The sequence below is a fragment of the Bufo gargarizans genome, chromosome 2 (genome assembly GCF_014858855.1).
Source record: "Bufo gargarizans isolate SCDJY-AF-19 chromosome 2, ASM1485885v1, whole genome shotgun sequence".
Classification (NCBI taxonomy): Eukaryota; Metazoa; Chordata; class Amphibia; order Anura; family Bufonidae; genus Bufo; species Bufo gargarizans.
In genome coordinates this window covers 312,064,668-312,079,647 of record NC_058081.1, presented here as the reverse complement: position 1 = coordinate 312,079,647, position 14,980 = coordinate 312,064,668, and the positions used below count along the sequence as shown (strand labels likewise).

The 14,980-nt window shown below is 42.1% G+C and overlaps 1 protein-coding gene across 1 annotated transcript in view; it reads right to left on the bottom strand.

Annotated features, from left to right (window-relative positions):
* The window catches only part of HMGA2 (high mobility group AT-hook 2), a 65,985-nt gene extending 51,935 nt beyond the window's left edge, over positions 1 to 14,050 (bottom strand). Inside the window, exons 1-2 of the mRNA XM_044277211.1 lie at positions 13,687 to 14,050; positions 12,288 to 12,377 (exon numbers count right to left, since the gene is read on the bottom strand). Coding sequence (XP_044133146.1) covers positions 12,288 to 12,377; positions 13,687 to 13,794 — 198 coding nt within the window. The 5' untranslated portion in view covers positions 13,795 to 14,050. The remainder of the gene's footprint in view (positions 1 to 12,287; positions 12,378 to 13,686) is intronic.
* Between the last annotated feature and the right edge of the window lie 930 nt (positions 14,051 to 14,980).

Genomic DNA, 14,980 nt, shown 5'->3' with positions numbered 1-14,980 from the left:
GGGGTAAGTCAGTCTAATAGTAACTGATTCTGGAATATCATGTTATTAGTAACTACATATATGAAAATTGAAATTAGGGTCTAAGTGTGACAGTTATCCTTTAATGTCCCCATCTCTGGCATCTGACTATTCCACTTAGAATGGTTTTCAAATGTAGCTGTAACCCGACTGGTATCTTGCATCGAGCACTATCCCTCACATATTGTATATCGAACTCCCCACTACCTCCTACTTGATTAACTGGGAACGAGACCTAAACATTAGCTTTTCAGTAGAACAAAGATATTGCATCTACACCTTGACACATAAATCTTCTAGTAGGATACAGGTGGCAGGTTTTAAGGTCCTTTCTAGGTGGTACAGGGTGACGTCCAAGTTACAGTCTCTCATATCAATATATCTCCGGTTTGTTGGAAGTGTAGAGGGGATCAGGGAACTATCCTTAATATTTTTTGGGGCTGTCTTGTGCTTATTGGTTTATCGTCAGATGTATGGCATATTACTTCTAGGTTCACCAGTCATGTGATACCCAAAACACCTGCCTTTTTGTTTTTACTACATCTCAGTGAGATCCCTATGTCCACATATCATAATTCTGTGGTGCAATTGTAGTGTACGGGAGAGTAATACCCCGTCACTACAGAAGGGTCACTTGGGTGTTGTCGTTCCCCCTTTAAGGGGAGGTTGGTAAAAACATCTTGTAATGTCATGCTATGTATTTTCCTGTTACTGTGAAACGTGCTTATGCAGGCCGGCTAGGGTGTCATTCCAGCTCTGAGTCACTAGAGGGAGCTAGGGAGCCCTAGGTTATATAAGGCCCAGTAAGGAAGTAACAGGAGTGTGTTCAGACAGTGGGAGCAGAGGTCAGAAATGATCCTGTGTCTGAGGGAAAGCCAGGTTATGGGCCTGTGAGAGCATAGCAGGCCTGAAGCCTGTCGGCTAGGAGAGGGTAGTAAAGGCCCTGTAACCGGGTTCCGGATCCAAGGAAAAGGTTCCCCTCCTGAGTCACCATCCGTTCAGCTGAAGCAGCATAAGCGAGCCACAAGCCAAGACACAGATTACCACAGAGGCCGATCAGATAAAGCGAGAGGTACTCAAGATAACAGAGGAGGTACTAGATAAGGACAGCTTCAAGGGTACGCCAGATAAAGGGCATTAGACCTTGGAGAGAAAGTCACATGTAGCAGGACCAGTCAGGAATAGTGAGCAATCCGCCTGTACTGCATCTCCTGAAATCAACACTCTGTATAATTCATCGCTAAGACCGGCCTTTCTGTATTCTCAAGAACCACCTGTATTTTTATGAAAACCAACCGTCTTTTATGGAACTGTGCACTACCAGTGTCCGTGTGTTACCTTGACTGATATTCAGTAAAGTTCCAGTTTTTGTTGGCTACCCTATGCTTGCTTCATTCTTTTATAACATCATACACGGCGTGTCACCGTTTAATTGACACTGGCGTCACAAACTTTTAACATCTGCCTGTTCCTGTATTTGCCCCAATTGAAGACGACAGTGGATCCCAGGTTAGTGGTCAATCTGCACTACAAAGCCCAGCATACACTACTGACCCCCTGGGACACTGCACAATGTCAATCTGGTTAATGCTACAAGAGCTTGCATCCCATCTTCCGTTCACTTCAATAGGGCTTAGTCCCTGATAATATTCATGATGTCACTGGGCATGCGGGAAACAGTGAGAAGGCTGCAGCGCTACTGCCAGCACCTGTACCTTCTCAAACAGTTGATCGGCGGGGGTCCCAGGTGTCGGACCCCTGCCGATCACATGCTGATGATCTATCCAGAGGATAGATCATCAGTAAGAAAAAGCTAAAGGACCCCTTTAAAGATATCATACAGGGTTCTCTGTACCTTTTTCATTGTGTGTTTATGGCATTATGCATATTCATTGTTTCTGTATTGGGAAAGTTAAATAAATAATTTTTAAAAATTAATAAAAGCACTTAAAGGGCTTCTCTTTGAATGGTTTAAAATGGTAGACAGTGGCATGTTCTAGAACGTGAGTAGGACTGGTTGCCTCTACTTGCAGGGAGTGAGGAAGCGAGGCCTCACTACACAAACTGGTAATACGATATATGGTGCAACCCTGTATATGATATGCCATCATGACTGAGCAGCCTAACTGGAAAACTCACCAATATGTAGTATAGGCATGTCCAGAGTGTAGTGAGGCCTCACCTCCTGACCCTCCAAGGAAGCAACCAGTCCTGCTCACATTGTAGGATAGGTTGCTGGCAGCCATTTTAAATCTTTTCCAGAAAACACCTTTAATAAAGTATGTTCCAAAAACTAACCACTTCCCCTACACATAAAAAATACTGACAGTTACACTTTAACTTTCACCAGAAACAATATGTCATACGTCAAATGGTAATATGTTTTTTCTTACAATTTTTTAACACATTTTTTTCCGGCTATCAAAATAACATATCTGGAATATAAGCAAAGATAAGAATTATGGCAGTAAAAGTCCATCTGACTTGAAAGAACTAGCCAAAATAAGCCAGTTTCCATTTCAGATAAAGATCTGATGGCAGTTCTTTTATTTATGTTTTCTGTTGGGCTTTTTTTAATTTATACAGTTTGAATCACCTCTGAAGCATTCAGATAGAGAGTGCTCAGCTGACAATCCTACAGCCACCTTTAAAGCCATGAAAAAACAAGTTCCCCACCATACCGATCCATTAGTTAACAGCACCATGGTGTCTCCTGTCTCACAGGTCTTCTGCCTTGGGATAACATTTGATTCAGCCCTGTCCTTCAAGCAACACATCCAAACTCTTACCACCATTTGGTGCTTTCAACTCAAAATCTCTCGTATTCGCTCCTTCCTGACCCCTGAGTCAACTAAAATGTTAGTACATGCCCACATCATCTCCCGTCTGGACTACTGAAACATCTTCCTGTGACCTCTTCAGAAAAGCCTACCACCTGCAATATGCATGCTGCACACAGGCAAGAGAACCTTTTACTCTTGCCTACTGTGTCTTTCCCCTCTTCCTTGTAGATTGTAAGCTCTGGTGGCCAGGGACTTTTCCACCTCTGCACCAGTCCACTAATAGGTTCATGCCTATTGTATTTGTGCAAACCCCCTTTTAGATGTACAGTGACAAGAAATTATTGGCTCTCTCAAATAATTATTAATAATAATAATAATAATATGGCCCCTGGAAAAACAAAACTGACCACAGACATGAGATTTATCTGCAGACCATTTGTAGATCCAGCTAGTGAGTGCCAATTATCTCCCACAGGAAAAAGATTCGGACATCATAAAAATAAAAAAGTGTCAGATCACACTTTGCTCTGTGATCTGCTGTCATATCCTAGTGTAGGGGTGCTACTGGAAAGCCAAAAGCGTGCAATTGCTTTACATGCAATAAATAAGAGCACTACGTATTGTCAATTTAGATTTACATGAAACTGATAAAAATGATAAATCCAAGAAGATATATTTTCAGGTCAAGTGGCATAGTCACATGGAATCTTAATTCTATGGGAGATATTACCTCTTTCCAGAACCTACTCAATTTAGGACATCACCAAGTATGGAGGTACCAATCAGAGGCAGGCCTAAGACATTTAGGGAAATTATCAGTTTGCCTTCTATCAAATTTCTAAAGAAAATTGGCAGAATAATAAAGCCAATGCATGGACATAAATTGCGTAAGTCTATGGCAGTTGTTTGATGATATCTTGGGGATGCTACCATAAATTTATTTCCAGCGTTGAGATGATAATTCTCCCCTATGCCTAGTCCATTTATTTGGGGACTTATAACTTAGAGTTGACATACAGTTATGCCATACAGCTGAAAAATCTAGAAATGTAGTAATTTTTAACATCCCTTTCATGTTTACCAAAACTTTGATTTGATAATTTTGTTTAAAGAAAAAAGTTAAGGCTCTAGTACATCTTAAACTAGCATACCCAAATATATTCAAAGATTTTAGTATATATCTGATAAATGGATGAGATTCCCTAAATATGTTACTAATAGCATTATAGTGATTTAACATATCCAGATTAGTGAGTTTGTCACCATATAAAGAATTTAAAGTATGCTGAGAAATCCAGGTAGAGACTTAGGGAGGCGTCTGATTGGCTCCTAATCTTTTTGGCAACAGGACAACAACCCCAAACATACTGTCAATGCCATTAACCCCTTCAGGGCCCTGCCATTTTTCACCTTAAGGACCCAGACATTTTTTGCCAATCTGACATATGTCACTTTATGTGGTGATAACTTTAGAACGCTTTTACTTATACAGGCCATTATGAGATTGTCTTCTTGTCACGTATTATATTTCATGACACTGATAAAATTGAGTAAAAAATAATTATTTTTATTTATAAAAAAAATCCAAATTTACCCCAAATTTTTTTTTTTGTATTCCAAATTTCGATTTCTCTAACTTTTATAATAGATAGTAATACCTCCAAAAATAGTTATTACTTTACATTCTCCATATGTCGACTTTATGTTTGGATCATTTTATGAATGCCATTTCTAAAACCCACTTTTTCAGGCCCAGTTCAGGTCTGAAGTCACTTTGTGAGGCTTACATAATAGAAACCACCCAAAAATGACCCCAAGGGTTAACAGCCAAACAAAACTCAATATTCACTTATGGTCCTGAGTCTGTAGGTCGTAAACTGCTGTACGGGCATACGGCAGGGCGCAGAAAGAAAGGAATGCCATACGGTTTTTGGGAGGCAGATTTTGCTTGATATTGGGTATCACCGCGTCTGTAATAACCTGCTCTATAAAAATATCACATGACCTAACCCCTCAGGTGAATACTGTAAAAATCCTAAAAACGGTGTAAACAAAAGCCAATTTTTGTCATCTTACATCACAAAATGTGTAATAGCAAGCAATCAAAAAGTCATATGCACCCTATAATAGTACAAATCAAACTGTCATCTCATTCCGAAAAAAATGAGCCCCTACACAAGACAGTCGCCTAAAAACTGAAAAAACTATGGCTCTCAGAATATGGAGACACTAAAACATGATTTTTTTTTGTTTCAGAAATTAAATCATTGTGTAAAACTTACATAAATAGAAAAAAGGTGACATATTGGGTAAGTTTTACACAATGATTTAATTTTTGAAACAAAAAAAAATCATGTTTTAGTGTCTCCTCCCTTAGGTAGGGTACCATTTTTGCGGGATGAGATGACGGCTTGATTGGCACTATTTTGGGGTGCATATGACTTTTTGATCGCTTGCTATTACACTTTTTGTGATGTAAGGTGATAAAAAAATTAGTTTTTTTACACAGTTTTTATTTTTTACGGTGTTCACCTGAGAGGTTAGATCATGTGATATTATAGAGAAGGTTCTTACGGACACTGTGATACCCAATATGTATACTTTTTATTATTTACTTAAACAGCATTTAAAAAATAAAAAACAATGTTTTAGTGTCTCCATATTCTGAGCCATAGTTTTTTTTTATTTTTTATGCGATTGTCTTAGGTAGGTGCCTATTTTTTTGCGGGATGAGGTGACGGTTAGATTGGTACAATTTTTGATCGCTTGGTGTTGTACTTTTAGTGATGTAAGGTGACACATTTTTTATTTTATTTAGCAGTTTCTTTTTTTCACGGTGTTCATCTGAGGAATTAGGTCATGGGACATATTTATAGAGCCGGTCGATACGGATAAGGCGATACCTAATATGTCTACTTTTCTTTTTTGCCTTATTTTTGACCCTTTTTTTTTTTTTTTTATTTGGGGAAAATGTCCCACTTTGGGACTTCAACTTTTGGGGATCTGATTCCCTTTACAATGCATTCCAATACTTCTGTATTGGAATGCATTGGCTGTATGTGTAATACAGTGTGTATTACTCATACAGCTTCCTGCCTGTGAGATTCAGGGGGCTGGCTCTCACAGGCTCTCATCCGGAAGGCAGCCCTGATACCTAAGGAAGGCATTGCGCTGCCTTCCATGCCATCGGGTCCCCGCCACAGCAGCACGGGGACCTGATGACAGCTCCAATCCCCGCCCGATATCGCACGTGCCACAGTTAGCGCTGACTGCGGAACATGAAGGCTTAATGCGCCGGCATCAGTGATTTCACCGATGCCGGTGCATGCAGCAAGGGTCTGGCCATCAGTGACTGCCAGACCCCTGCTGCGGATCAGACGGGTGCAGCTCCTGCACCCGCCCGATCCCCATGAAGTACATGTACATCATGGGTCTTTATGTCCTGGAAAGAAATTATGTACATGTATGTCATGGGTCCTTAAGGGGTTAACAACTATCGTAATTGTAAAGAAGAACAAGTAGCCCTGGAAGTAATGATATGGCTGACATGGAGCCCTGATCTCATCATTGAGTCTGTCTGGATTACATGAAGAGACAGAAGGATTTGAGCAAGCCTACATCCACAGAACATCTGTGGTTAGTTCTCCATGATATCTGGTATAACCTCCCCGCTGAGATCCTTCAAAAACTGAATGCAAGTGTACCTAAAAGAAGAACGGATACTGTGTTGAAGGTAGGGCTGTAACGATTACTCGATTGAATCGAGTGATTCGACACAAAAAAATCCTCGATGCAAATTTTTTGCATCGAGGATTCGTTTGTGTCATGTGACCATGGAGCGGGAGTGAAGCGCTCGCTATTACTCACTGCTCCGTGGTCACCCGCCGGCCCTTACTGCATTGCTACCTCTGCCAGGCACAGCTGCGGCCTCTCATCTCTCCCGCTGCTTGAACCAGTCTGTGTGCTTCTGTCTGTTCTTCAAGAAAATGGCCGCTGTCTACTTTGTATGCAGGCACGTGGTATGCCGCTCACCCTCTAGCGGCAGCAATGGCTTATGGTTGCTATGGGGACGGGAGTGTGGCTCTGGAGATCACTTTTGTGTATTTCAGTTTAACTGAGTTTCATAGTGATCATTTGGAGATCGGTGCAGCAGGTACTGTACTGATTTCCCCATATGTATATTCATACCAAGGTGTAGCTGGGGTTGCACCCTGTGCAGGTGTGGGTGGCCCGGCAATGTAGATCGTCTGATACAGTGAGGCTACTAGAAAAGGAATATACAGCCCTGCTGTTATATCTATTATTATTACCTGTAGTAAAGCTCTGATTTTACTGCACCATAAAGTAGGGAAACCATTCAGTTCATGTCCACATTGGTTTTCTGGAAGGAATTGTCTAATAACAGGTGGAATTCGGTGTCTGCAGTTCATATTTGGGCAAGCTGATGGCACTGGGGGGATAGTGGAGCTGATGGCACTGGGGGATAGTGGAGCTGATGCACTTGGGCTGATCGCACAGGGGGAACAAAGGGTGTTGGGGACTGATGGCAGGGGGTCTGATGAGTTTTTATGAAGGAAAACAGTCTATTAATTCATTTTTTCTTATTAGATTACTCGATTAATCATAAAAAATAATCGATAGAATACTCGATTTCTAAAATAATCGTTTACTGCAGCCCTAGTTAAAGGCAAAGGGTGGTCACACCAAATATTGATTTGATTTAGATTTTTCTTAAGTTTATTCACTTTGCATATTGGTAACTGATAAAAACAAACTATTAACACTTCTATTTTAATAGCATTCTTACTTGGCAGCATTTTCCACACCTTCCTAAAAAAAAAAAATTACAAACATACTTTATATGGCCACTTTTCAAAACACATTTTTGTAAGCAGTGTAATAATCATTTTCTGATTATGCAATTTGTATATTAATACTCACCCCGGTAACCCCGATGTGTTCCTACAAACCAGCAGTAAAATACATTGAGAAGCCTGCTGAGCACAAACTCTTAATGGAGAAGACTCCAGTAAGGGTCCTTTTAACGTATTTTACTGCAGGTTTATGGGAGAGGTAATGTGGTGAGTAGTAATATACAAATTATATAATAAGAATCGTCTATCATTACACTATGCAATGCTTTAGCTAGCCATACACAGCTGTCAAGTCTAAACTAGGCTAGTTGAAACTGTCGGACCAGGATTTGGCCGAATTTGGCCAATCAAGTCATAGACTTGCAGTTTTGGTTCACAAAAGCTGGGTCATATTTTCAGCGTACAAAATTCTGCCTTCAGCCATCTGAGTGATCATAATTAACACTAGTTTTCCAATATCAAAAATAGTTTACCGCCAGGTTTACTGTTGTTTGGGAGGTCTAGATTTTCCCCAGGATTATTTATTTTGTATAAACCTTTTTACCACCTATTCTATTCCAGTTAATCTTGCTTTAACTTTCAAAGCAGTTTCAGCACCATGACAGGCAATGAAATATACGCATGGATCCTTTTATTTGTGATACCTCCACATTTCATAAAAACGAGGAGTATGCATGTGGCAGCTCAGTGGTAACATGGGCTGGCACAGATGTTACACTAAGTAGCCTCCACAACTATTTCAAGAGAACACAACCAGATGTTAAGAGTGGCAAAGAGCAAAGCTTGCAGGAATATCAGAAATGTTTTTTTCCTTGAAGCCAAACCACCCTTCCTAAAGAATCAACAGGTCAAAATGAAGAAGACCTACATATTAAATATACTATTATTCACTTTCATATCAAAATTGTTACCCATATATATAGCCTTCAGTTTGATAATAGACCATTCTTTTGTACACATCAATTGGACCTTCAACATGGAAACCATTAACACGTGCTTTGCAAAGTGCATTTAAACCAGATACATTTGAACTAACCTGCCACTACTGATCCTGAGAACGATAGCCCTGCTTCCTATTCTTGGTTGACATTTAGTCATTAACAGTCACTCTCTACTACAATTAATATGAATCAAGGGGTAACCTTTAAGTGGAAGGCACTAGAAGGTTTCCTTAAAGGGTTTCTGTCACCTGAAAAATAGGCATTAAGCTGGCTGACATTAGCGATGTGCTCATGTCACCTGAACATAACTATATTAGTGCCATCTCACTGCCTGGCGCCGTTATTGAGAAAAACAAACTTGTATAATATGCTAATTCGCCTCTAGGAGCGGGGGGGGGGGGGGCGTTGCACCTGCTCCTAGAGGCTCCGTTCTCCCACCTCTTTTCAGGCCTTTCTTCTCTTGATTGAAAGAGCCAGGCAGCGCTGCTCTCTTCCTGCCGGCCGTGTCTACTGCGGAAATCTCACGCCTGCGCTATCCCGTTCAGTATTCAGCGCAGGCACAGTAAGGGAAGGACGCTCAGCAGCAGCTGGCTTCCTCAATGCGCCAGCGCTGAATAAGTCACAGTGAGGAAGCCAGAGAATGTCCTTCCCTCACTGTGCCTGCGCCTAATACTAAACAGTAGACACGGACGGTGGGAGGAGAGCAGCGCTGCCCTGGTCCTGTCAATCAAGAGAAGAAAGGCGTGAAAAGAGGTGGGCAAACGGAGCATCTAGGAGCAGGTGCAACGCCTTCCCCTGCTCCTAGAGGCTAATTAGCATATTATAAAAGTATGTTTTTCTCAATAAAGGCTTCAGGCAGTGAGATGGCTCTATTATAGTTATGTTCAGCTGACATTAGTACATCAGCCAGCTTAATACCCAATTGTCAGGTGACAGAAACCCTTTAAAGAGGACCTGTAATTACAAATGCAATGCAATCTGCAGGCAGGATGTTATGGAGCAGGAGAAGCTGAGTAGATTAATAGCTAGTTTTGTAGGAAAAAAATCTGCAAAACTGATTTATTTTATGCACTTAAATAGCGCTGACATATTCCGCAGCGCTTTACAGACATTAACATCACACTGTCCCCAATGGGGCTCACAATGTAAGGTCCCTATCAGTAGGTCTTTGGAGTGTGGGAGGAAATCAGGGTGCCTGGAGGAAACCCACACAAACACGGGGAGCATATACAAACTCCATGCATATGTTATATTTGGTCAGATTCGGACCCAGGACCCCAGTGCTAACCACTGAGCAACCGTGCTGCCCCACAAAAGTGGTGTAAAGGAAAACTGGCTTAGTTACCCATAGCAGCCAATCAGCTTCCACCTTTCATTTTTTGGAGCTCCATTGTAAAATGAAAGCTAGAATCTGATTGGTTGCTGATAACTCTCCACCGTAATTTAAGTTTCTGCTCTTTCTGAGTTCAGTTGTACATGGGAACCAACTTATCAGTGACTGACCAGAACCTACATATACCAATGTACACAGAGAATGCTATCAATCATTGAGAAGATGATGCCCCTCTGAACAACTGAACTCAGATTTAAAAGTATAAGTTACAAATGTACTGAAAAAAACGATATTCTGCTCTATAACATGCTGTCTGCACTATTTTTCTTGGCAACGGGTTCTCTTTAAATCCCACTTATAGAGAGTGACCTTGCATATACTGCCATCTCTCCAAGTATGGGACACCTTCATTTGCTAGACTGCTGCAGCACCAAGCTGTCAGAACCCTTTTTAGACATGTGTGATTGAGATTTCTAAAGACCTTTTCTATCCTTGTCAGATAATGGACATAGGGCTAGTTGGTTTGGGTAACATAAAGGAAGTAACTATCATGATAACAAACAAGAAGGTAAAAGGTTGATACGTTCCAGTGATTTGAAAGGACTGTAATGACTTCTTATAGCAGTTAGGGTACATTCACACAACCATATAATTTTACCCGCATCCGTTCCGCAATTTGCTGAATAGATGTGGATCCATTCATTTCTATGGGTGAATAAAATGTGCAGACAACGCTCAGTATGTTGTCTGCATCCGTGTTTCCGCATTTCTAGTCTGCAAAAATATGAAGCTTGTCCTACTATTGTCCGCACAGATCGGTCCGCAGCCCCATTCAAGTCAATGGATCCGCAAATTGCGGATGCCATACGAAATGGTTACCGTATGTCATCAATTTTTTGCGGATCCTTTTCCGTATTTTTGAAAAATTTCTCTCCATCTTTTTTTTCCTTCCATTTTTTGCGGACGGTAAAAAAACGGAAGACATACGGAACACAAACGTAAGTCATTTGTCTGCAAAATGCGCAAACACGGTTCCATTATTTGCGGACTGCAAAACGGAAAGGATTACACACGGTCGTGTGAATGTACCCTTAAGAGAACACAAGTCTTTTTCACACAATAAATTGTTGTGAAACAGCCCAAGGACAGTTTGCAAAAAAAATAATATTAAAAATCAAACAGAAGTTGTGAAAGTGAAGGACATAGAGCAAAAAAAAAAACATAGCAAACAGGTGGGCAACTGGGAGTGCTGCTAAACTATCTTCACTTGGGAGGGGGTCATTCCTTGAATGGGCATTCTTAGACTCCATCTTGTGTATACAATAGTAACTACAAGGAGACTGCACAGGCGGCACACCAATCTAGCAGTGTTATGCCACTGGTGTAATAGTCATTGACTGCAGCCAAACAGTGGAAACACAAAAAGCGGCCATATTAAAGCACAGAACTGTATATACACAGGTTTAAAGGCATTTAAAAGCAGGTGTAAAATACGTATTTAACACCATGAGCTGCAATAATCATCTAAACCCTGTTAGAGATCCTGCATGGCATTAATTCTATTCAAGTGTGTGAAGGACCTTAGGTGCCCTTTCCAAATTAAGAAACCGAAAAAGCATGTAGCATGGGTGCCTAAAGGATCACTGTCTATGCATTAGGAAAACGCTTAAAGACCGTCCTGACGTGTTTTCTTGAACACAACTGAAAGGTATATTATCCAGCCAGTGAACACTACATGGTGACCCTTAGGAACTGCGCAGGACTAAATCTACACCTCCAATGTAAAAAAAAAAAACACATGTTATTTACAAGCCAGGGTAACTTTAAGGATAAAGGGTAAGATTGACAGAAGTCTCACAGTAATGGGTGACCATTGGCCATAACAGAGAGTCTAAACATCACACAGATTTAAAGGGGTGAATCTTTATTATTTAGGAAGTACAAGAATATAGAAAAGTTTAAACAATATTTGCCAATGGACCAATTATGTAGTTAAATAAATGAGAAAGCACACAGCTCTGACTTCTACCAGGACAAGCCTGTGGTCATCAGAATGGCTTAGTTTTTTCAGACTTTAGGAACAGTGATGCCAATGACCAGCTAATGGAAATCACATATTTACCGCATGTTACTGAATATGAGCAAGACAATCACCCCACTGTGCACAACGAGGCGGTTATGGGGTCATTAGACTGATAAATCTACATTCTATTAAAGGCTTGTTTAGGATTTCCTACCCTCGGTGTGCTGTGTCCATCCCGGCCAGCTTCACAGAAATCCTACACTATAAGCACATGTTCACAGTGACTTCTGGCCAGCCATGTGCTGCTAAGCTCACCTTTTGTGCGGATTTTGAAGGACCTTTGTTTTTGCTCCCCTTAGGTCTTCCTCTGGGTCTTTTAGGAGAGGGTTCTCCAGCTGCTGGCTCCTAAATACAGAAATAAACTTGATATAGTTGGAAGGAATTTAAAATGGGAAATTATGGCACAGTCTCCAAAGGCAACTAAACCTTTTTTTCTGCCATGATATACTGGACTGTTAAACCCTTACAGGGAAAACATATGTAACTAATGTACAAATCCAATGATTTGCAGGAAAAGAAAACATTTACACACTGAGATGGGTAATAAAAGTGTAAGTTGGGCACTTAAGGGCTGTAATGTTTCCTAACCGACATAGAGACAGTTCATTACAGTATAGAGGCTAAACTATGGACTAAGGGGAACCAAGGCAGATTTGTATTTAGTGAGTACACCAATGGTGTAACATAAAGTACACTGACAAAGTACTGGTACTGATGATAGATAGATAGATAGATAGATAGATAGATAGATAGATAGATAGATAGATAGATATGAGGTAGGTAGTTAGATGAGATAGATATGAGGTAAGTAGGTAGATAGATATGAGAAAGATGGATAGATAGATATGAGATAGATACATAGATAGATAGATAGATATAAGGTAGGTAGATAGATAGATGATAGATATGAGGTAGGTAGATAGATGATAGATATGAGGTAGATAGATATGAGGTAGGTAGGTAGATAGAGGTAGGTAGATATGAGATAGACAGATATGAGGTAGGTAGATATGAGATAGATAGTACATACAGTCAGATCAGCCTATTTGGTTTGTATACAAAGCACCATGTGACCTGACTACAGCACAATATGGCCATCCAGATGAACACAATGCTATTTTCCTCTTCCTTCTTGGGACTCCATGACCTTTTCTAGAGGTGAACCCTCTGCTTTTTCATTGCATTTGTACATAAAGACCCAGCAATGCCAAGAAAGGCTGTGTGCAGGGCAGCACCATGCTAGTAAAAACCACATAGCACCACCAGTGAAACATGCAGTCCTCTGTGCGAAAAGCCCCTTGAATGAAAGCCCTCAGTGTATCCACAAGCCATGCTACGTACACCTAGGAGCTGCCCTCACCAGTCACCAGACTACTGTGTGCGGCGCATAGTCACGCTTTATTGCATTGTGCAGGCTTTCTATGAACTCCATACCAGTGAGCGGAGAATGGAGTGAGACGAGTGCTGGAGGGGATACGGAGCAGGTTGCCCTGCACAAGGAGACCCCCTGTATGAATGAGAGTGCACACTGTGCCGGGTGCCCAGCGCTCAGCACCCGCGGTGCACCAGGCTTTGTGTGAGGTAAAGTGTGCGCCTTGTGAGGTAAAGTGTGCTCCCTGTGAGGTGCAGGGTGAGGTAAGGATGCGGTACTGACTTTTTGCGGTTTCCGAGGTCTCCCCCGTGCCCTCTTCGGTGATTCTGATGAGGGGGATGCAGGATGCTCGGCAGAAGTGGACTGGCGGGCACTCTCTTTTGAACTCATGGTATCTGCTGTGCCCCAACGATGGTCTGCTGCACCTCAAGGGATCCACGCGAGGAGCCGCCGCTGCACCGGACGTCCTGCTGCTGCTGCTGCCACCAGAGTGAGAGGAGAGAGAGCGCAGCGATGTGTCTCCTGTAATGTCCTGACCACAGGGGCTTCCCCTGTACACACTGCTGTAGACAAGGGGGTGACTGGGAGGTATGCACTGTGATGGGACGGGGACAATGCAGGTCACAGGGCAGCGGAGGTAACGACTGGTGAGCGGTGACACACGGCTGCTGCGTGGGTCTGGGCACATATAAGTATTGCTCTATGGCCACACGTGTGTGTGATTTGGGGGGTAAGGGAGGGCTTGTGTTTGTGTGAGTAGGGCATGTGATATAAGGCCGGCCCACGGATTATAGTGGGATGGGTAAAAAAAAAACACCTTTACCCGTGGGTGGAAAAAATAGGAGGAGGCAAAGAGGAGAAGGAGGCAGCGAGCGGAGGCTGGAGGCCGGCCAGATATAACACAAGCAGAGCGGCGCTGCTGGGGAGGGAAACACTGGGGGCCACCTCACGTGGCTGCAGGACTACAAGTTCTGAGTGGCCCCGCTCCAAGCTACAGCCAGGGAATCCCTCATGAGGAGGCGGCGGCGAGCCAGACGCACGGGAGCGCTGCACCGCCATGTGTTCTGTGCTGTGTGCACACCACAATGCAGGCTGGACACACCGCACAAAGTAGGACATCAGCACTGATGTACAGAACACAATGGGAGATCTATATGTACACACAGCATACCATAGGACATCTGTATGTACACACAGCATACCATAGGACATCTACACTGATGTACAGAACACAATGGGAGATCTATATGTACACACCGCATACAGTAGGACATCTACACTGATGTACAGAACACAATAGGAGATCTGTATGTACACACAGCATACCATAGGACATCTGTATGTACACACAGCATACAATAGGACATCTACACTGATGTACAGAACACAATGGGAGATCTATATGTACACACCGCATACAGTAGGACATCTACACTGATGTACAGAACACAATAGGACATCTGTATGTACACACAGCATACCATAGGACATCTGTATGTACACACAGCATACAATAGGACATCTACACTGATGTACAGAACACAATGGGAGATCTATATGTACACACAGCATACCA